The sequence below is a fragment of the Anarhichas minor genome, unplaced genomic scaffold, assembly GCF_050575085.1.
Source record: "Anarhichas minor isolate MPS153535 unplaced genomic scaffold, ASM5057508v1 ptg000007l, whole genome shotgun sequence".
In the NCBI taxonomy this organism is placed as follows: Eukaryota; Metazoa; Chordata; class Actinopteri; order Perciformes; family Anarhichadidae; genus Anarhichas; species Anarhichas minor.
The window spans coordinates 5,163,414-5,186,346 of record NW_027466453.1 but is presented as its reverse complement, the minus strand read 5'-3'; the positions used below and the strand labels follow the sequence as shown (position 1 = coordinate 5,186,346).

The following is a 22,933-nucleotide window of genomic DNA, read 5'->3' as shown; positions in this document are numbered from 1 at the left end:
CATTATTGAAGTACTGGTGTATCTGATCTCCTCCGCTGCATTTTCCAGAAAAAAACCACACAAAAAACACGTTTGATCTTGGAAGACTGTGACCTTGTTTTGTTGTGTAGTGAGTCGGAGTGTATTTTTCTCAACCAGGTTTAAAGCCAACAAAACTCCCACCAACCAACACTTTGCCAGCACAACCAGCAACCCCGCCCACACACCGCACTCCCACTCCCACTTCCTCTGGATCTCTTCTCTACCCTTTTTCACTACAAGAGAGGGAACAGGAAGTCTTCTGTCATTCTGATGCGGGTTACTTCGTTTTAACCTGGAAGCCGACAGGCGGTCAGTGCTAATTACAGCTTCGCAGCAGGAGTTGGAGTCGCTCAGTGGTCCATGCTGATCTCTAATCTGTCATTCTAAATACAAGAGAGGCTCCATGCTGAGACTGGGAATGAAGGGACTGGGAGACCAAAAAAACTCTTTAAAAAACCCCATTGTTGAAGAAGCCGTGGGGAACCATCTCTGTGTGAATTATCCCCAAAATCAGTCAGCAATGCTCAAATTGCTTCCAGCTATAGTAGCGTTTTCATTTCATTTTCTAAAAGTTTGTTTGCACCAAAAAATTTAAGATAAAAGAATCTGAATATTCCTTCTTTCTCTTTCCGTTAGCAAACAATAACATTATGTGTTAGCTATCAACTGGTGAGGAGGGGGATTGTTTGGACAAACGTGGCTGGATGCTACTCTTGTTCTTGTCAGGGTTAAAGCCACCTCCTGTGGCCACCAAGTGCTTTGTAGCCCTGTTTGTTCCAATTGGTAGCTAGCAGGATACCTCAAACGTTTGTTGAAGTAATCTTTTCTTTTAACACGGAATGAAATGACTCTGTTTAATGAGGGAAAGGGTCGCTTGAAATGAGGAACCCTCAAAGATAAAAAATCACCTGAATCTGCAGTTCTCCTCAGCACCACTAAGCATATTATATTTTACTAAAAATACTAGTATATTCTAATTGGTTTTTGGCAAAGTAAATTGTAACATTTATGCTGCCTAGTAATGTCTTTTTAAGACACTTCTGGTTGAAAACGTATCAAGATGGCGACGGACAAAAACGAAGATGGCGACGACCAAAAACCAAGATTGGGACGGCCAAAGACCAAGATGGCGACTGCTGAAAACCAAGATGGCGATTGCCAAAAACCAAGATGGTGACAACTAAAACCCAAGATGGCGACTGCCAAAAACCAAGATGGTGACAACTAAAACCCAAGATGGCGACTGCCAAAAACCCAGATGGCGACACCCAAAAACCAAGATGGCGATGGACAAAAACCAAGATGGGGATGGACAAAAACCAAGATGGGGATGGACAAAAACCAAGATGGGGATGGGCAAAAACTAGATGGCGTTGATGTCGCAGTGCAGTCACGTTTAAGATCTGGGCAAACTCACAAACTGCATCTGTTGTCTCTCTCTCTCTTTACATTCCTTCTCCGCAACCCTTTTTTTTCAAACACGCATCATCACTCTATCGATTTCTCGCTCAAACGATGACAAACAGCTACATTAACACAATGATGTTCGGAGCTGGCTTGTGCAGCCACTCTCTGCTCTTATTTTGACAAAGGAGAATGTGATAAATAGGCTTCGTGGGCCGAATAAATGGTTTCCACATGAAAACGACGCTGAGAGGTTTATCCGGTGTTGGCTATTGAATGAGAGTGAGAGAAAAAGAGTGAGGGGAGTATTTTATAGTCTATACTAGTTTAGAGGGAGTACTTAAGGGTGACAAAAATGCTGAGGAAATGGAGTTGAAGTAAGAAAGCAGCAGAACCAATGGTGCATTCAGAGAGCTGTTGTAGTCCCAGCAGCGAGGGGAAGTAAAGAAAGGAGGACAGAGGATGATGGGAGCGGGGTGAGACGGGGTGACTGGATGAAAAAGGAAAGAGAGGAGGGGAGCTGGCGTTGGAGAAGGATTGCATGGAGAGTTTTGGCCTACATGCTTTTTTAGCAGCGTTTCTCTCGCTGACTGTGTGTGCTTTCTGAGCAGGTGAGGCGAGAGCAGACGTGAAGAGAAAAAAGAGAGAGTGGGAGCTTTTGTACTTTGTGTGAAACAGGGCTGAGGGGAAAAGGAGAGTCCAGTGAGGAAAAAAAGAGAGGAGCGTTGCTTTAATCATCCTCCAGTCCAGCTCTCTTTCCCCGCATTTTAAAAACTCCTGTTGCTCTCATTTCCTGCCAGCCGCCATAATAGATTTTTTCTCCTGTCATCCTTGTGTATGCGTGTGGTTTTTAAACTTGTGTATTTGGTGTTTTTGTTTTGCTGAATTGCTAAGCACATTCTGCTGCATTCTGTGAATGAGAGGTGCGATATAAATACAGTTAAGTTCTTCATTCATATTTGTGTCTGTAGATTTCTCCTGAATTCACCAAAAGTTATCTTTAGAAAATGCCTCATTTGTATATCTATACATAAAGTTTCAGAAAACTCGTAATACTAAATTATCAATCGGGGAAGTTTTATGTTGATGGCTACTAGTTCATTTTCTTTTTTCACCTTTTTGTTTTTTTCAGAATACATATCTTGAATCATTCGTTTTCTCAAACCGAGTTTTTTCTCAGACTGAGCCGGAAATCTCCACTTCAGTATCACTTACATACACCAAACCTTCCAGTTTCACTCCTCTCTATTAAATGCCTAATAAACATTTGTTTGCTAAAAAACATTGCAAAAATTGATTCATTTAATGGCTGTTGACAATATTTTCTGATCAAGGTTTTTAGAGAGCTAGTCCAAGTCAAAAAGCATTACATTTCTTCAGGGGGTGCAGTTAGTGACAGTGTGGGCTCCACAGTAACTCTGACAGCTTGAAGGAGAATCAGAGGGGGGGGGGCTTAGCGAAGGGTCAATTGAAGTAAAACCACCAAACTCTCGAGACAAACTTGTTCATGAACCGACAGCGTCATTTAAGTTACAGCGACATCAAGTTAAGAGAAGAAGAAATATGTTGCAAAGTGACGGACAAAAAGCTTTGGTGAAGCGGGAGATTATATCCAGAAAAGAAAAGGACACTCTGCTTATTATTCATCAGTGAGCAGGTTGGAGAGTTGGGCTTTAGTATGCATCACAGCGTCAATTTAAATCTGCCACAGGGCATCAAAACATCAGGCCTTGCTCATGAAGTTCACCAGCTGGAAAGCAAAGAGAAATCTGCTCGTTACATCTAATTTAATTTGCTTGATCACACCTCAGAGACACTGTATAAGTGTGTGTGTGTGTGTGTGTGTTTCAGCCTCTCGCGAGTGTTTGCGTGGGGAGGAGTCTTTTGTTGGAAAAGACTCGGGGGAGACTTCCTGTGAGGTGTGAAGCTACCGGAGTGTTAGCTGATGTGTTCTGTCTAATCTCTGCATGTCGCTCAGGTGTTAATGAGGCTCTGTGTGTGTGTGTGTGTGTGTGTGTGTGTGACACAGACACTTTGTGAGAGAAATAATTCCCCCCCCCCCCCCCCAAGTGTCAAAGTGAATTAAGAGAGAGATGAGAAAAATAGCAATGTTTGTATCAAGACACCTGATGATAGATCAGGTTAAAAACTGTGTGAAGTGCTCCACGAGCTCACAAGTTGCAAAGAGTAGAACCGAGTGTTGTGAGGGAGCTTCAGCAGTGTTACAGCGGCGCCCTCTGGTGGAGGCTCTGCTTCCTAACTTATATATCACAGTAATGGGAAGAAAATTGCTGTACAAATCCATGTTTACTTCTATGAAAATGGCACTGGGGGCACTTTGGAAAAGGAACGAAAATAAAACACCAGGGAAAGATTTACACCATTAAGTTGACAGTTTCGCTATAAAGAGCACTAAAAACAGAATAATGTATGCAGAATCCTTTAATCCTGTTCATAAGATTACATCTAGGGTAGGCAGTTTATTTAAGAAAACTTTTGCTAGTGCTGACATTTGTATTACATCCTGAGAGCAATGAAAATGCTCAAAAAAAAAGAGAGAAAATCCGGTATCAGCAAAAAGACCAACAAATCATTTTACCTTCCTGTCTACCTGCCTGTGCACTCACTGGGCGTGCTTGTTACGGTTAGCGGTGGAAACGATGCGCCACGCTCCTCCCAGGCGCCATCAGGCAGTGCGAGTTTGATGCATTTTGGGGGGAGTGGCTTCGAGAGGGAGGCCTAAAAGGGAGGAGCTGCGGTTTTTCTCAGTTCAATACTTTCAGAAATCAAATTCACTCCCGCCCGAGCCCAGCTTTAATGTAAGACATCAATCCACACGCTTCTTAAGAGCGGGGGAACCTCAGGGAAAATGGCGGAGGATTAACCTCTTAATGCCGAGGGTCCCCTTTAAGACATTGGCCGCTCAGATGAGGTTTAGTTCAGATGATGGCAGAGGAAATGATCACACCCGCACTGAAACCAAGTGAAAGTGTATGATAGCTGATGTGTGGCATGTGAGACGGAAGGTAATTTAATCTGAGCAGCCACCTCATAGTAGAGCTTTAAGCACTTGTTAAGGAGTGTTCGTATGTTTCTGTTAAAAAATAAGAAACGTTCCTTGGCATATGGACTTGTTTATGTTGTATATGTCTTGGTCTTTAAAGACATACAGTATAGGAGGCTTTGTTAATATGCAGAGAAGACTTGTTGTTTAAATGTATTGTTCTTCGATGATAAATCTCACAAGAAAATCTAAAACCAGGATGAGAAAAATGACAAGAACCTCCCCTGCTCTTCCAAGAAAAGTCACACCGCCCTCCTTCCAGCTCTTAACCATATCCCTCCCCCTTTTCTGATACCTCCTTCCCCTCCTCATTTTTGCACAGTCCCTTTTATGATGATATCATAAAGGCCCCAAATTGCAAATCTATGGTGCTAAAAATCCCAATCACAGCTGATATCGAGCGCAGGTCAAAAGATCACATGACGGAGGCAGCAGGCCAACAGGCGGAGGCTGAGGGAAGAAGAGCTGTGAGAAGTATCTACAGCGGTGGAATGGGGCTTTATGTTCGCCCCTCCACTGGTCTGGATAAGTGCCTCATAATCACAGCCTCCTCGCCATCCAGAGCTGCTTTCTCCATCACACCTCTTCAGCGGAGCACCAGGCAGATTGGCTTTAAACTGAATGACTTTTTAACTGCAAATTTGCTTGCGTGTCCCCCAGATGACGATAATAATATTTTTTTTTGTATTTGAAGGGAGAAGGTAGAGAGAGTTTTATCCGTCCACACAGTGAAATGGAAAAACATCTCTAATTTGTAACTAAAATGTGCTTTTATTTTGGTTCCCTGGGTGAAAAGGTTAAATCATTCATCTTATTGTGATGTCAGCCTTCACAGGATTTAATTAGATGCGGAGGACAGATGACGACACAGATTTTGTAAACATTAAAACAGGAATAATCAGAGATTAATGACAAGGTGATGTAGATGTCTGTGTGCTAATACGATTGGCCTGGGAGAAAATCAAGAGACAAAAGATGAGCGCTGGCGGGGGAATCCCACCGAAAAAAAATTTGAAAAATGATGGAGCAAAATGGAGGGGATGGCAGAGACACGCAGAACAAGATGGCTGAGTGGGTAGCACTGATAGAAGAGGTTGTGACTTGTGATTAGGGCAGGCAGGATGAAAGGAGTCAGAAGAAAGAGGGAGCGGAGATGAGAATGAGTCGGGCTGATTGGTTTCCATGGTAACTGCTGATGAGGTGTGCGGCTAAATAAAAGAGCAGGTCCTTCTGGCTTGGTATGCATCACTGTCACATTTCACACACACACACACACACACACACACACACACACACACACACACACACACACACACACACACACACACACACACACACACACACACACACACACACACACACACACACACACACACACACACAATGCTGAAGGTGTGGAGGGACTTGGTGATCCCGCTCCACTCTTTAATATTTACCATAATCAAAAGGAATAGTTTGACATTTTAGGAGATGGGTTTGCTTTCTTGCCGAGAGTTAGAAGAAGAAGATCTATAACACTCTGATATCTCATATCACAACTGTTACGTAAGAGATAATGTACAACGAGGTGTCCATCATCAGGAATTAATGGGCGACGTGGAGGCCAGGACAGAGTACGGTTCCATCTGTGAAGTCCATTAATCCCCGATAATGGACACCTCGAAGGGCAGTAACCCGCCCATAACTGTCGTCATTTGCCAAAGAAAAAAAGGAAAACCATTGATTTATATTTTCATGCACTTTGCAACCAAAATCAATCAAGTTATCCTCGTTAACCCCGAGGTTCGCTAATACCCGGAACAATCACTACCATCCCATAATGTTCTTATGCAATGGAAACATTAGTCATCGCTCCAGTAAATAGGACAAACCTTAGATACGACTTGGCAACAGAAAGTGTTTTTAATCCGCTCAGCTCATAGAACCCAGAAAGCTACGAGCCAGAAAGCTAATGATCCGCTAGCAAGATTAAAAGTCAGTAGCATTGCGTACTGTTGACTAACAGTATATATGATTTGACCGTCTAGCTAGACTAGCTAGCTATTCAGGCATGTCATTGTCCGAAATCTTGATTAGCGTAACGCTAGCTAAGCTAACGTTACGCTAGAAAGATCAGTTACATTACGTACGGTTGACTAACAGTAAATATATATATTTTTTTACAGAATGTTGAACAATGAGACTTGTTATCTATCCAGCCATGTCATAGACCACGGTATTAATTCATATATAACACGTTAATTAGTGAACTTTAGAGCTGCTGGTAGGCAAATGTTGTTCAATTGTACATAGCCAGGCTCGTCGTTTCCCCCTGTTTCCATTCTTTGTGCTAAGCTAAGCTAACCGGCTGCTGGCTGGAACTACATACTCACATGAGACCGGTATCTATGTTCTCATATTACTCTCTGCAAGAACGCAAAGATGCTTATTCCCCAAAAAACGTCAAACTAGTCCTTTTATTTATCCGGTGTGAATCCCTGTGTTATAATTCGTTTTTTTTTACAGCAACACTTTTCCTTCTTTTGGTGGTCAGTTAGCAGCTACTCATCTACTTCCCTCACACAGATTCATCAGTCCACTCCAAATGGAGGCCAAATGGGCTTCTGGCCAAAAGCCCATTTCTTAATATCCACTTATTAATGGTTCATTGCCATCGCTCTGTACGCTTCACAAAGCAGTGGTTACTCAGCATGTTGCAGACTGTCAATCATCATCATTCATTATTTTTCAAGTGAAAAAATTATTTGTTTTTAATTTAGCTTTCCTGTTCTCTGAGTCACATGGAACCGGCTGATCCAGGATCAGGGCCTCACGTACCCATCAGACAGACTGACCATCTCTCTCACTCACTATGGGCGGGTTGCAATGTCCAGACACTGGGCTGCATAATCTCCTGGCAATCTCAGAATACGCAGAGAGGCCCAGGAATCACACCTGAGGCCTTCTCGCTATACTTTTGACAGCACTAACCCTGAAAGCATCTTGCAATCAATAATCAATGTAACCTTGCAGAGCAATGTAACCCTGAACAATTAGGTGCCTGAGGCAAGATTGTACCTGGTGCCCCTTGCAATGCAGCCAATTCCACCACCAATCATTGTGATCATACTCTCACACAGAAACTGCTTAGATGTATGTCTTTGAGATCAAACTATTTAAATCACACTTACTAAAAACCGTATATCTCAGAATTATGTCGTACGTTATTCCCGCAAACAACTGAATAGTCTTTCAAACTTAAATTAATTTAACTTTAATGAAGTTAAGGCGGAAGTAACTGATATTAAAGCTAGGGTTGGTAATGTTGAGAAACTAACAAGAGTTTGCTAGATTCTGAAAATGATCCTACCTGACAACCCAGCACAGTGTTACCAACTTTTTTCCAATGAAAGTAGCTAGCAGCACTAGCTCCAAAAGTCGCTAAATCTAGTAAGAAAGTCGCCAAGTCGGCAATACTGATAGCCCGTCCCTCTCGGCCTCCCTCTAAAGCCACTCCCCCTCAATTATCATTATGAACTGAACATATTATTATACTATGTACTCACAGCTGTTAAGCGAGCAGCTTGTGGAAGAGAGATTGGCTGCTTAACTACAGAAAATACGACACACCACTGTCACACACCAACTGTGATGGTCACACACACACTCAGAACCTCATAGTACTCTTCAATAATAAAAGGTTGGGCTTGATACTTAAGATCTTGCTCTAGAATCTTCCTCTACATACTCCAACAGACAGATTTTCTCACTCATAGCTCTGCCGGTGGCTGAAGTCCCTGTCGTACTGGAGAGCATTTATGCTTTTGTTCATTTACAGTTTCTTTGTGAACTTCACAATCGTTGTGCAGAACAAAATAAGCATTAATAGGAAAAGGAAAGTTCTCTGTTTTTTGTGCCATTGCCCCCTCAAAGGCGCAAACTATGACTTGCCATCGGGGTTGTGATTGCGGATGTGTTTCTGGGCAACAGAGTGGCAACCAATCCAAGGTGTTTCCTTGTGGATGACTGTGTGTGTGTGTGTGTGAAACAGGGTGTTGGTGTGAAATAGTGTGGATGCTCAGTAACACTTTTATTTCTGGTTGCAGAGCCAGTGAAGAGAATTCAAAGGAACCGAGTGCACAGAAATACTGAGAAGTCGCTTAATGGAGAGTAGCAGAGCAAAATAAATCATGTCTGCTGTTTAGTACTTCACACCGTCTTCTCGGCCAAAATCGGCCATTTTCACCCCTTCAGTTTGTGTAGATTTCCTCTCCCAGTTGCATCACTGCTTCAGAAAACCCTACTGTCCCATTTGTGCGCTAATGAAAAGACACATTCTGCCATCCTCGTCGTGGTACTTAAGGTCTTTACTGAACATAAGGCAACTTCAAAGACTGTAACTTCAGGCGAGGCAATTAATGGAAATTATACTGAGTAAAAGAGGGGCCATATCTTCTAATATCATAGTTCAGAAAAACGATTGTTCCGCAAAAACCTTGATGTCTGAATGGAAATAAGACTCTAAGGGAGAAAACTCTGTGATGTCGCAGTCTGCTTAGCAACAGCATCAGTAATGACATCAACTCCTCCAAACCCAGTTCATGCTGTGACTCAGTGGCCTGATTTCAATCTTGCATCGACATTGAGTCTAGTTGCCGGATTATATATAAAAAATGCAGAATCATATTTTAGGAGTGTTAAAACCTTTGCCAATTAGATTGCCCTCCCTGCAGAGTGGAAATTGCTGCATATTGCACAAGCCCTTCTTTTAATATTGAAAAAGGCAATTAACATGAATAAGTAACCATCGTCAGTAGTGATAAGTAATGTTAGATCCTCATTTCTACATGTAGCCTGACTTTTAATCATCCATGATAGATGTTACAGGAAAATGTGCGGGAAAAACATTTGACAGGAATGTTAGTTAAAAATAAAGTTGCCATCAATCAAAAATGTAAATCCGCCATTCAAGAGAAATCATTAACCTGTTTGCTAAACCCCTCCCCCAAACAGTGAGCGTCCAATCACAGCGTTGAAACTTGTTTTCAGCCTTTCTTAAAACCAAAAAACACAAACTAAAAGTGTAAAGAATGAGTTAATCTGCCATAACGTAAACTGCGATCGTTAGCATGTCCGGCTAACTAGTTCAAGGCTAGTAAGGTAGCTAGGAAGCTACTGAGCGTGGACACTCCAAGGCCAAGGAGCACATCATTAGCTAACTATGAGTTTGCAGGGTTACAGGTTACATTATAACAAACCCAGTAACTGGCCACTGATCATTGCCCGTCCAAAATGTACAAAAAAGTTACATACGTCAGAGACTTTTGGCCCAGTTGATACAATCAGGCCCCCGCAATCATGGCTGTCGCAGGATCAGCACCTGGACAGCAGCTGTGACACTTTGTGGTTTGTAATGTTACAAAGCTCAAACAGTTTAAGGGTTTGATCACTAAGAAAGATGTCTATAGTGATAAATACAACGGTTTGAGCATCCACACTAATGAACCATAACGTTCTGTGTCGTTAACGAGCACGCGCTGCACAGTCCAGCTGTGTCCGAGCCCCACAATGCACATTGATGGCCTGTTACTGCTGTACGTTGCACGGAGCGAGAAGTTTATTGGTTTTTCCCAGCACTTTGTTGCTGATAGAAAATATGTTCAAAACCATTTTACTTATCCACCTTTTCTGGGTGGAACAAATACACCGTCGCATTCGGATGGATTTGATTTCGGCTGTCAGTGTTTCCGTCGTTCATCAAATCCCTCTGTAAGTGTATCGTTCGTCACTGTCGATGCCATGCAGGGGCAATAAACTGTTGTTATATCTGCTCTTTGTCCGGCTTCCATTTCATGCTGTTGTCTCGACAAGCAGCAAAAAACAACAACAACCTTGTCCCTCCATTACAGGTAACAGCTGCTGGCCTCTGTTCCCTGGCCCTTAATGCTTGCTCTGGGTTCTCCATCCCAGTACAGATAGACACTCTCTGTCTCTCACACACACACACACACACACACACACACACACACACACACATAGATGTAGAGTAAGCGAGGGAATTGACTGAGACCTGAGGGCTGATGTGTGGGAGGCATATGACAGAGAGGCCCTAATGGAGAGCTGTTACAGCGTATCATAACCAAAGGGAGCAGCGTTTCACAGACAGGCTCACATGGCGGGTAAGTGGAACTATTGCATCATGGTCCGAGGTGGGGCCAGACGCGCGCGGTAGAGGTGGACAGCGAGGACTTGCTGAGGTGTTCAGGTAAAGGGCGACTAAAATACACCAGCATCCATCTCAGTGTCAGATGTCATGTTCAACATTTACTTCTTCAAATGTAGCAAACTGGCGCTATACAAAGTCTGCCGAATTAGCTATTAGCAGCTCTGATTTGCGATGTGCCCATGAATGTACAGACAACTATAACTGGGTCACTTTGGTTCGAAAGTAAACTTAAAACTAGAAATGTCTTTTTTCTCTATTGTTTCTAAGCTGATTCATGACATCTGAGATAACGATATCCTGGGGAAGCGTATGCGTATCATGTATGCGCGTTCTTATCTGGCTGACTTAAGTAGCCTGTGTGCCTCCGTGTCTCAAAGTTGCTGCTGCAACCGCCACTACAACGACACTAATGTCCTGTTTTGCATGCACTGGTCCCTTTCATCTTTGCTTCTGCTTTAGATGACATTTAATACAGTTTTAAGATATAATCACATTAGAATAAGACTTTAGACAACTTGGATTCATTAATTACAATGAGATCATTGCACAGATATTTCTATTACAGAGCAGTAAAATACAGTTTGCCTTGCACACACATTGTTGGAAGGGAAGCGAATCCAGACGTGTAAATCCAATGGGATGTAACATCTGCATGGCATCACGACGCACCTGCAAACAGCTTCTCCCGTCTGAATCTGTTACAGAACAGTGCTCTAGATGCTTGGGGGAACTCCAGCTGAAAAGCCGACGGTTGACTTATTTGAAGCCGATGAGCTTCCGGACTGCTTGGTCTGTCTAATTGGATTACGGACCGTCTGATTACTTCACCAGTTCACGCTTTTCTCCACCTCGGTTGCGATTTGGCGAAGGCCCTGGGACCCCCACTGCCCTCCGAGTCATCCGTCTGTCTGACAATGTAGAGCATGCTTTCCACAAGGGATGAAGTGGTGCGTGTGTGTGTGTGTCTGCGGTGCATTAGTGTGCGCAGACAATGACCTCTGGCATGATCTGTACAACGCAGCCCACCGTGTGCAGCTGCTGAAAAATGCACTCTGTCTGTGCTGTGACATCCGCAACCACCTCGATGAATCATGCAGTTCGCAAAAAATGTGCCGGGGAATGCTCAACCCCAACTGTGGCCACTTTACAACGCCTCGGCCCCAGCGCAAGAGCACGTTCGCCGAAGCTGTCACCGAACGCTACCGCTCAGCCTGAAATATTCACCGCCGCGGCACTGAGGTTCTTTCTCGCTGACACCGCAAGAGATAAACCACGAGTCACATTCCAGAGAAACAGGAAATAGCCAACAAAGATACGATCAAGAAATACACTCGGTTAGAACTTGTTGCGCTCAATTTTGCAGAGGTCTGGTCAACCTTATATTTGAGAAATGACCTCGTCTTTCAAGTGTTTTCAAGCGACTCTCTTGTTTTGTAGTTGTTTTGTTCACAGACAGGAAAAGAAAAACCAGTGAGCACTGCGATCGCTGGTGTTTCTTACCTCCACGAACAGGAAGCAGGGGACGATGGAGCTGCTGCTCTTCACACCCGGCTTCTCCTCCACTGCCATCCCTCTCTCGGTTTCTCTGAACATCCCTCTGTCCAGCTCTCTGTCTCCCTTATCCTGAAGGAAAGAGGGTTCGGGCAGGTTAGTCCACTGGCCAATCAGAGGTCAAGTCCGTAAGGGAAATCCAATCAGGACAAATGAGCTGTTTTGTTTACATTCAGCACTGTGATACATTTGTATTGTTCATCTACTGCATATGCTACATCCATGAATATTTTATACGTGCACAAAGAGTGAACTCATCGCTTAGCGCCGTGGGCTGTGTGCATTCTAGAGTTTACCGTTGCAGTCCGTGAAATTGCTTTGCTTATTTTGGATTTCGATGCGTCATGCATCAAAGCCGCCCCAGGAGTGAGAACAAAATACTTCAAATGAATTCCGCAAACCCGATCTACCGCTCTGTGCTCGGCGTTTTCACTCAACGATAACACAGCGCTCAGTCTCGACACGACATCCAGGCGAAATCGCTCAGCAACCACACGCTGAAATAAATCCTGTAAATTACAGAATACAGTGAATGTGAACGGTCACACCATAGCGCAACGATTCATAGTCCTCGCAAAACAAGGGGTCTCAATTTGCAGAGCGAGCTAACTGCAAGCTAACTGGTGATATGCTAGCAAGTCGGAACATTCTGGAGCTAGCCAGCCACAACAGAGCGCTGCAGGAATGACTGACGACTGACAGGAGTTTATGCGGCGCCTTAACGCCTGTGATGCGTATATTTATGTTCTTTGATTAATAACTGATTATGAATGGTCTTAAATTAACGTTATAGATCAGTTAGATCGCAACAGACTTTACTATCAGCAGACGGATTTATTAGTAGTTTAGCTTTTGAAATCACGCTAAAATTAAACATCTGAGATCATAAAATTCAGTGGTATGTTTGTTTGCTTTCACACCACAAACGAACTGCACTGGAGTTTGCTTGGAAGCGGACCGAGACCCGTCTTTTCAGGCTGTCACAGTTCGGTTGGTTGGTCCGCACCAAGGTTTTCACACCAGCCCAAATGTACCGTACTAACCGGGAAAGCGGACCCAAACCTAAAGGGGTTATGTGTGAAAGCAGCCTTGATTGTAGTTCTTACATTAAAGTTTTTGTTGGATTTAAACAAACAACATGTAACATGTTACTTAGTGAGCTTTAAAAGGTTCCGGTAGGTGGATTTTGCCACCACTGGACAGCCCCAGGCTAGCCATTTTCCCCTTGTTTCCAGTCTTTATGCTAAGCTAAGCTAACCGTCTGCTGGCTGTGGTTTCATATTTTAACAGACAGACATGAGAGTGCTGTCAATCTTCACATCTAACTCTCAACCAGAAAGCGAATAAGCATATGTCCCCAAAATTATTCCTTTAAGCTCCCATATGGAAAGACAAGTGTGACTCATTGTATTTCCATTTTAAGGACAAGGACGTTGTACTACAGAGAACAAAAGGGAAGGATTCCTCACAGTATAAAGTGCCAGCGGTGTGTACAGTGTCATCAGTGTCATGTCAGTGTTGGCCTTCAGGTTTTTATCCATCACATTGCTGAACATAGAGCAGAAACTCTCTTTTCAGAGGCTTTACATGGACCCTGAATCATCTGTTGTCTAGTCGGACAGGTTTTAAACACACACAATATAATGAGAAGACAGGAGAGGTAGAAAAAACATATCTTTTTTGTTTCGGAGAAGTTGTCAGGTTGACGTCTACTCTGCTGGTGAGTGGTGAGTTGTGTGCTAGAGAGCTTTCTTCATCCCAATTCCTTCTACGCCGCTGGAAAGAATAGGCCTGAGAGATGAATAAGGCATGAAGCCAAGCTCTTAGCAGCCATCAGAACAACGTAATGTGCCCACTGGGACTGCTTTTTAGAGAGGGTTGGTTGGACTTGGTATATGTGTGCGTGTGTAGTGTGTGTGTGTGTGTGTGTGTGAGGAAAAAAGTAGCTGTCAGGGTGAACAAGCAGAAGCCCCGGGTAACGGAAACCAACGGTGGGGGAAAGAGAAACGGAGAGACGGGGGGGGTCGTTCCCGTTTCTTCTCCACTAGAGGCTGATGGGAGGAGTTACTTAGTGTGTCATTCCCTCGGTGGCGAGGCGGCACAAAGGAGGCACAAATGGGCCAGCCAGGCTGGGATAGCCGCACGCGTGAGTCGGTGGTGGCAGATCTACCCGGAGATGAAACCGCGTTTTGGGAGAAACCAGAGACGAGGCGGGGAGGCTTCTTTTGGTGATGAATAACTGACTGTTAAGTGGGAAGTGGGACACCCAGCTGGGGACGATTTCGTCCCCTAAAGAATGGGAATCGCAAGGCTCGTTTCCTCCAAAGGGGGTGTGTTGCGGAGCCTCCCGAGCTGTCCCACGCACTTTTGGTGCAAGTGAATGTTCCTCAGAAGCGAGTGCTGATTTGGGTGACAAGTTTGCCGCTTAATTAGTGTGAGAAAATCTGGCTACTGCTCGGTATGCAGAACATTAGAAACTGAGCTGGAGGCTCAGACAGATCTTAACGTGACTGTCCTCAAATGAAGTCGGGAGCATTAAAAGCAGTGCGGGGCAAGTTACTTGAAAAATCGAATGAGTCACTTATTACTTGCACAGCACTCACTCTTTAGAACAAGACGTATCATCTTCAGTATTTAATTAAAGCTGCTGTGATCGATATTATTTTATAATAACAATGTATCAAATGACAATGTGAAAACAATGTGACGGAGAATTATCTGTAGCTCTCCTCGGCTTTACAAGAGCTCTATAGTGAGTTTGAGCCCATTGTGCTGTCCGGCCCACAACTTAAAATCTGGTCTATTTGACTCTAAATGGACTATAATGCACTAAATGAACATCATGCTGCATTGAAGAAGACTTGAAACTAGAGATTAAGACATAAACTCATGTTTACAATGTTTACTGAGGTAATAAATCAAGAGAGAAGTAGAGTCATTTTCTCATAGACTTCTATACAATCTGACTACTTCTTGCAATCAGAGGAGTCGCCCCCTGCTGGTTAGCAGAGATAATGCACGTTTTAAGACACTTCTGCATTGGCTTCATTTGGCAGATCCGGAAGTTGCCGTCTGGATTTAACATGCAGGTTTAGGGTTTAAAGGGTAATTGCTGACCATCAACAGCTAGCTTAATGTTAGCCGCGGTGACTCCATGCAGCGCTTCAGAAGGCCCGTTATCCCGGCTGAAGCTAAAGGGGACAATTTAAGAGTAACTGGCCCTCCTTAAACGCAATCACATTACTGCAACATTGCTAGGTAATATGTTGCTGGCAAACACTAGTTCAAACACACTCATCTGTGTGCATGTGTGTGTGTGCATTTGAGTAACTGTGTCGAGGCAGCTGCGTGGTTTTGATCTGATTAGCGGGGTCCAAGTGTCAAGGGGGTCTAATCGGATAGCCCATCCATCAATCAGAGAAAATCAAACAAACCCGTCAATACAGACAGAAATGAGTGGACGGACAGACGTGCGTAGTTTGAGGTAGGACACGACAAAAAAAGACGGAGACTAGAGCCGAGGAGACAATTATACACAACACACAAATCACAATAAAAACATGAGGGAAGCGAAACCAAAATGGTGGAGATGAGAGAAGCTGCAGAGGAGAAAGTTGAATTAGCTCCGTCACACACACACACACATTGATGCATGCAGACACATCTTAGAGAGCAGGACATTTGCTCTAAGGACTCCAGTCAAAGGGTAGAGAGTCTGGAGACCCAGGTGGCCATATGTCCTCTCTCCTGCCTCTGCAGTCCAACAACCCTGCCCCAGGACACACAGCACACACGCCTGTGTGTGTGAGCGCACACACACACACACACACACACACACACACACGGACACAAAGGCTAATTGGGCACAACAATCTGGATCGAGCAGTTATTTTCTGCCTTGTCAAACGACCCTCTTCGCAAACCCTTTTCATGCACACGTCCACATTTGTGCATCAGCAATGCAGCGTTAAAATACCAACTGTCAGTCAGCCGTTCTTCTTCTTCCCTAACCTAAATATCCAAGACTTTGACTGCACAACGTTTCTGAATGTGGGGCAGTGATGGAAATAGTTTTTTTTCCCATCTACCTGCAGCTCAGCGCTGTCACTGTCGATCTGAGTAAAAGCCTCACGGCTCTCATGTTGCTTGGAATTTTTTGGGGTTTTGTGTGTCCGTGTGTGTGTGTGTGTGTATGTGTTCAGCGTGGCCATTTTTTGCCCTGACATTGTCATACCCATTTCCTTCAACTGGGATCCCGTGCTTTAATCTGCACGCATATATTCTAACACGCAGTACAGGAAGCGGACGTACATACACACACACACACACACACACAAACAATACACCTTCTCCTGACTAGGAGTTGAGTCACGAAACAAACAGCAAACATCCCACTCCTCTTACTACACGGCATTCCCTGCCCTCTATTAATAGGAAGTCAAGAAGGAGAGGAAATCCATAATAGGATTTACCCAGTGCTGGATAATTAGGGGGAATACCACCACAAAACAGACCCCCCCCCCCCCCCCCCCCCCCACACACACACACACACACAAACACACACCTTCACACTTAAAGACCCGGGGAGGAAGCACACAACAGATCCACTGACAAGCAGAAAATGCAACAACATGTGACTTCCACAACACGGCCGTTCTGTTGTGGCGCCCCAGGCAGTTCAAATCACCCCGGCGTGCAGGAGAGGAGCGGAAACCTGTCATCCATCCCTCCCTCCCTCTTTCCCTTACCCCTGATACCTCGTCGCCGAGCTGACGGTCGCCGCGGCACCAGATTCCTATGCGGTGGCCATGTCAGATCAAATCATGGCAAAGTGGCGTAAAAAAGAAATCTCCTTCCAAGCGTCTGTCTCTACTCTTTCTTCCTCCTCTTCCCTCTACTCTCCCCTCCTGGTCCACAGTGGAGCGTGAGATGACGGCAGCGGCAACCTCCAAATCTTCCACACGCTCACACACACACACCCCTCCCTCCCCCCCCCCCCCCCTCTTTTAATTAGCTTGTTCCAGCGACCGGCGACGGCTCACAAATTGAGTGGCTGAAATCACCTCGTGTGCGGCGTTCGCTCCAATAAGGAGGCACGGTGGGAGAGCGCAAGGACATGTGTGTGAGAGAGTAAGAGTGTGTCCCTCTGTGTGTGGGTGAGAGAGAGAGAGAGAGAGAGAGAGAGAGAGAGAGCATGCATTATGTGTGTCAGCTCATTTGTATTCAAAGCTTGTTTTCCCTCTCCATCCCTCCCCGTCTTTCTACCTCTGTCCATCTCTCCCCTTATCTCCCTCCATCCATCCATCCCTCCCTCCTCTCTCCCCCTCCTGCTCGTGAATGGACGTAGAGGACATGAACCTGACCCAAACATTAGAGGAAAGAAGGAGAGACACTGCAGACTATAAGGGGGGGAAACAGAAGGCTGCACGTGTGTGTGTGTGTGTATGTGAGGCTGCTTGGCTGCCTGCCTCCAGCTCGAGCACACTCTGTCAAGCTATTGATCCAACACTCCTGAAGCACACGCATATATGCGTGCAGATTAAAGCACGGGATCCCAGTTGAAGGAAATGGGTATGACAATGTCAGGGCAAAAAATGGCCAAAAATGGTAAGAGAGGGAAGAGGGTGGCCAGACCGACTGGACGGCAGCGCGTGTCGGATGGAGAAGGGTGAATGAAAAGTCTGGAGTCGCGCAGGAAAAAGATCAGCTGTTAGAACCGTACATCGCCTTCTGCTGCGAAAAGTTCTTCAGGGCACAGCCCGCTATTTAAAACTACGCCAGTTCTGACGCACTGCTTCTCTGCGGACGGCCGAGGCGACGAGATACTGACCGACAACAGATGACGAGGTTGTGGTGGATGTGTGCTGAAGGGATTGGCACAGACTTTGGTGCATACATGCATGGTTCCCAGAGGATGAACCGTAACAACTTTGGCGAATCCCCTGACTTTTCCTCTAGTGCCACCATGAGGTTGACTTTTTGGGGTTTTGAGTGAAATGTCTCAACAACTACTGGATGGATTGCCATAAAATCTTTGGTAAACACATACTCATGTATGTACTCATGTATGTACATACTCAGGGTGATTTGTACTAACAAAAGAAAAGTAATTAGTCCCATAACTTTTTGCCAATTGGTTCATTACTTTGGTTTATGTGACATCACGAGAGAATTGCGAGGTCGCACATCACGCAAAAATGTCATCTTTGTCAAGCTTCAAGTGATGTGTTTTTGTTTAATAAGCCAGAGCACGGACCGATCAGTGTCCTGTGAGGAGCTACTGGTATATATGGGCGTGGCTTACAACAATGGCAGCTCCTGAAGAGGTTAGCGTAGATGCTGCAATAGCATCAGTTCTAACAGAACTAGAGAGTGTGTCTCCATTGAAAGAGAACAAAGAACAGCACTGATGGCTTTTCTCGATGGAAAGATGTTTACGCTCCTCTCCCCACTGGATTCGGCAAGAGATTGAATGACAGATGGCTCGTCCAATCACCTGCCAAGTATTTTTTTTAAGTCTCCAATGAAGGCTTCTCAGATGGTCCATCTGACTGGTCAGGTTGTGGTTTATGACCAAATACCTGAACATAAACTATTTGTTTAATAGCAAATTGGCGAACACATTTTTTAATTCTGCTTTGGATTGAACAAACCCGATACAAGTTGTTAACTCATGAGCTTTAGAGGTGAATTTTGAATGAAAAATAATATTTCCGCTTACTGCAAATAGGTCGACATGGCACATGCTAACTCTGGTCATAACCTACACCTCACAAACATTTTGCGTTTGTGTAACCTTATGTGACTGGATGAGCAAAGAAAATAAATGAAAAATAACATGAAACAACAAAGCAAGAAGTCGGATCTGATCACATTCTGCAAGACGCTTTAGTCAGAAGCGACTTATTTGATCTACTAACATCTCCAATACGCTGTTTTATTTTCTTTCATAATGGACACAACAGCAGGACAGGTGCACTCTTTCGCCTCAGAGGCACCCAGAGGTGCTAAATGAATCAAGAGGTTAACCTCAGGCGTTTTCTGTTGGCCGGGCTGCTGGTGGCTTCTGCCTCGCCCACTCTTCATTAATATACACTACCTCAGCGACATTAATAGCCACTAGACAGATTTTTTTATATTTTTTTTATGTGCACACAGCTTCTGATCTATATTTTATGAACGATCATACATCAAGAAAGAGGCAAAGAAGGCCAGCCAATAACCGCCAGTGACTTATTCTTTTTCATGAAGGTGAAACGGACGGAAAAAAGGAAATCCACAATCACCGATTAAGATCGCTAATTTGCAATCCTTATCCTCGATGTTTTTTTGGGTGCCCTAAATAAACTGCCAATGAAATTCAACGCCCTTCTTTGTTGTCGTCCCTCCTCCCAGAATCCCCACCTCACTTGTTCCAACCTCCCCTCCTCCAGTGCTGAGTGTGCGGTCCTGCCTCGCGCGGGTCTCGGAGGGCCTGTCAAGGCGGTAGATGAGATATGGCCCGAGCATCGTGGAAATGAGAAATCTATCTGTTATGGGGCCATTATGGTTTACAGCACGTTGGACACCTGTCCCACGGGTCTACTCCTTCCTCCCGGCCATATACCCTTCTCCATCGCTCTGTCCATCCCCCTCTCTGGCTGCTTTGCGCCACCCTCCAAGTCTACGATGGCAACCTCCCCAAACTCCATATATGTAAAGTATATATATATATATACGATAGAGGGACAAACTAGGGCAAAATACATAGAAGGAGACGTCCAGTCAATAGGACAGAAATTCTAAGTACCGAATGCATTAACGCATTTACTCGTTCATGCACGCATGAATGCCAGCATCCAGCGGGACCCACGGTACAGTTGGACGCCTCCCTGTACCTTAACCGCATACTGGCGACGTACTTCATTTAAATAATTCAGACGATCAATTCAGAGTCAGTTGAACGTGCGGTGGGCATTCATGCGAGGTGTTTGGCCAACGGGATGAGTTCTGGAACCGAGAGAAAGAGCTGGAGGCGCAGATCCACTCAGGATGAAATGCTTTAAAAGCTGCATAAATGTACCGATGACAGTCCACCGGTCTCCATCGACTCCATCCGTCATGATCCAAAATGTGTTCATTTCAGTTCGTTTTTAAACTGGATGTTATTTAACATGACTTATTGGATACAGCTGACATTAACCGTTTTGTTTATTTATAACCATTCATGCATTGCTGGGAGTCTTATTTTATTACCCTGGGACAAAGGGCAGGCTAGCTGCTGCCCCGTTTCCAGTCATTATGCTATGCTAAGCTAACCAGTTGCTGGCTCATATTCACATGAGCATGGTATTAATCTAACAAAGAACCAAGAAACCCTCCTCTAACACTCCAGACTGCATGGGGCACACAACCTTGATGTCCAATTTCAAGCCTGTCACTTAAACACACCATACGCAGATACACACACATTACACCCCTTATTACCACCACACACATAAGCGCCACACAGCTCTCCAACCACAACCCTCCCAGGCGCACACACACACTATCACACACGGCCCTGTATCATTACGCCAGGAGCTCCAGCTGTGGTCTACGGGGGCCATTCATTAATCAGCTCGACAACAAAGGACCACATTCCTACACTGTGCCTTCTCCTTTGTCTGTGGCTCCACTTGATCCGCCGCTAATTCTGCCGGTTAAACACTCAACAAAGCTCTCATTTCAGTCTCAGACCAGATCGTCCCTATAACATCAGATATATATATATATATATATATATATATATATATATATATATATATATATATATATATCTGTTTTACTCATTGTTGAGTGTACAGCACACATACATATGAGTCCATTTGTGAATATCGAGACAAAAACATAAAAGAACCAAACACTTGTCACACAAAGTGACGGTATGCAAGCAGGATCACTACTAATGCAGATGTCATCTTACATAGAGCTGGATTGTCTTAAGGGAATCCCCAGTTGATTACTCACATTAAGACAATTATTTTGTGTATAACAAGTTCTCTAAAAATGTTATGTTTAAACATGCAAATGAGGCGTTATCTTTTTAAATATGTGCTAATTTGCATACATTTCCAGAACAGACGTGAACATTGGATAAAGCCAGGTTCAAAAATCTCATTTCATTTTGTCATTAAATCAGGTTATGAATTATATATGAACAAACTCCTCGGTAAAAAACCTTCAGAATATAGACAGGAATGAAAATAGGAATATATATATATATATATATATATATATATATATATATATATATACTGAAGTGGAGATTTCTGGATCAGGGTCTGAGAAATTTATAATTTTGGGATACGTATTGTAAAGTCCCATACATTTTGCTAACAAACGTGAATAGGGTAAAAAAAATAATTACCTAATATACCACCATGGAACTTTCTCAGTTAATTATTTTTATTAAAACAATTAAGTTTGTAATAAAGGTTTAAACATGAAAATGAGGCATCTCATTTGAACCGTCTCTACAGTCGTAAATAGACAAAGTAGTAAAACAAACACCTAAATGTGTATTTTGGGTGTTTTCTTTCCACTTATCTGAAAGACGCCATTGTATGGAGGCAAAGCCCAAAATCGCAAAATTGATAAGTGCATGAAAACCGATATTTTTCGCCTGCAGTGTCTCGCCTTAAAGGAGCAGTGTGTAGGATTTAGTGGCACCTAGTGGCGAGGTTGCAGATTACATCCTACCGAAGACCCCTCCACTCACACCCTCCCTTCACAAACTTGTCGGAGAACTACGGCGGCCTTCGGGTAAAAAGGCTCTCGCTAGAGCTGGTGTTTGGTTTGTCCGTTCTGGGGTGCTATAGCAACATGGCGGTGCAACATGGCGGATCTCCATGAAGAGGACCCGCCCCCTATGTAGATGTGAAAATGAAAACATTGTCATGAATATTACATCCGATTTCTGCCGTCTAAATCCCACACACTGTTCCTTTACGAAAGTACATTGAAGCTATCACACAGTATCGCTCATACGATATCTGACTTTTCGTAGCAGCTCGAGTGCCTCCACATAAAATACCTTGGGTAGCTTCCTCGGGAGTCTCATTCAGTTCAACTCGACTAGTTCTCTTCAGGGATTTGTTTCATAACGTAGTCTCCTGCTTCAGGTCTGTGTTTCATCATGTAGCAGAGCAGCTTCATGCCAGTCATAAGGAATGTCTTGCCTGATGGGCAAATGCCATTACTGTCAGAGCATAACAACATCATGTGGGCAAGGTTCTGCAAATATCAAGGGGGGGGGGGGGGGGGGGGGGGGGTCTACAGCAGGTGTTCCCCTCTTTCATTGTGATTGGAAAATAAATTCCCTCTCATGTGATTTGATTTCCTGCTGCAGTTGGCTATTATCACCCCCCCCCCCCCCTCCATTAGCATGGGATCCAGTGAAGTGGTCCCTTGGTCGTGTAGGCTTGCTAGAAACCCCTCGGGCACATCGGGGAGGGGGGGGGGGGGGGTAAATGATGCGTGTTATTGTGAACACACCAGATGGGGTCCCGAAGCGGGGAACACAGAGGTATAGAGCAGCAATCTCTCCATAATGAGATGTAAATGGAGGCGACTCCGGGCTGGGCATGGTGACAGGGACAGGGATGATTAGCGCAAAGTCATTTAAGTGACAGGTAGCAAACCTGCAGGAAAATAAGTCGCATTTGTCA

General features: G+C 44.3%; 1 protein-coding gene across 1 annotated transcript in view; it reads right to left on the bottom strand.

Moving 5' to 3' along the window:
• Positions 1-22,378, bottom strand: part of plppr2a (phospholipid phosphatase related 2a) — a 48,745-nt gene extending 26,367 nt beyond the window's left edge. The window contains exons 1-2 of the mRNA XM_076083428.1: positions 22,300-22,378; positions 12,195-12,317 (exon numbers count right to left, since the gene is read on the bottom strand). Coding sequence (XP_075939543.1) covers positions 12,195-12,317; positions 22,300-22,326 — 150 coding nt within the window. The 5' untranslated portion in view covers positions 22,327-22,378. The remainder of the gene's footprint in view (positions 1-12,194; positions 12,318-22,299) is intronic.
• Between the last annotated feature and the right edge of the window lie 555 nt (positions 22,379-22,933).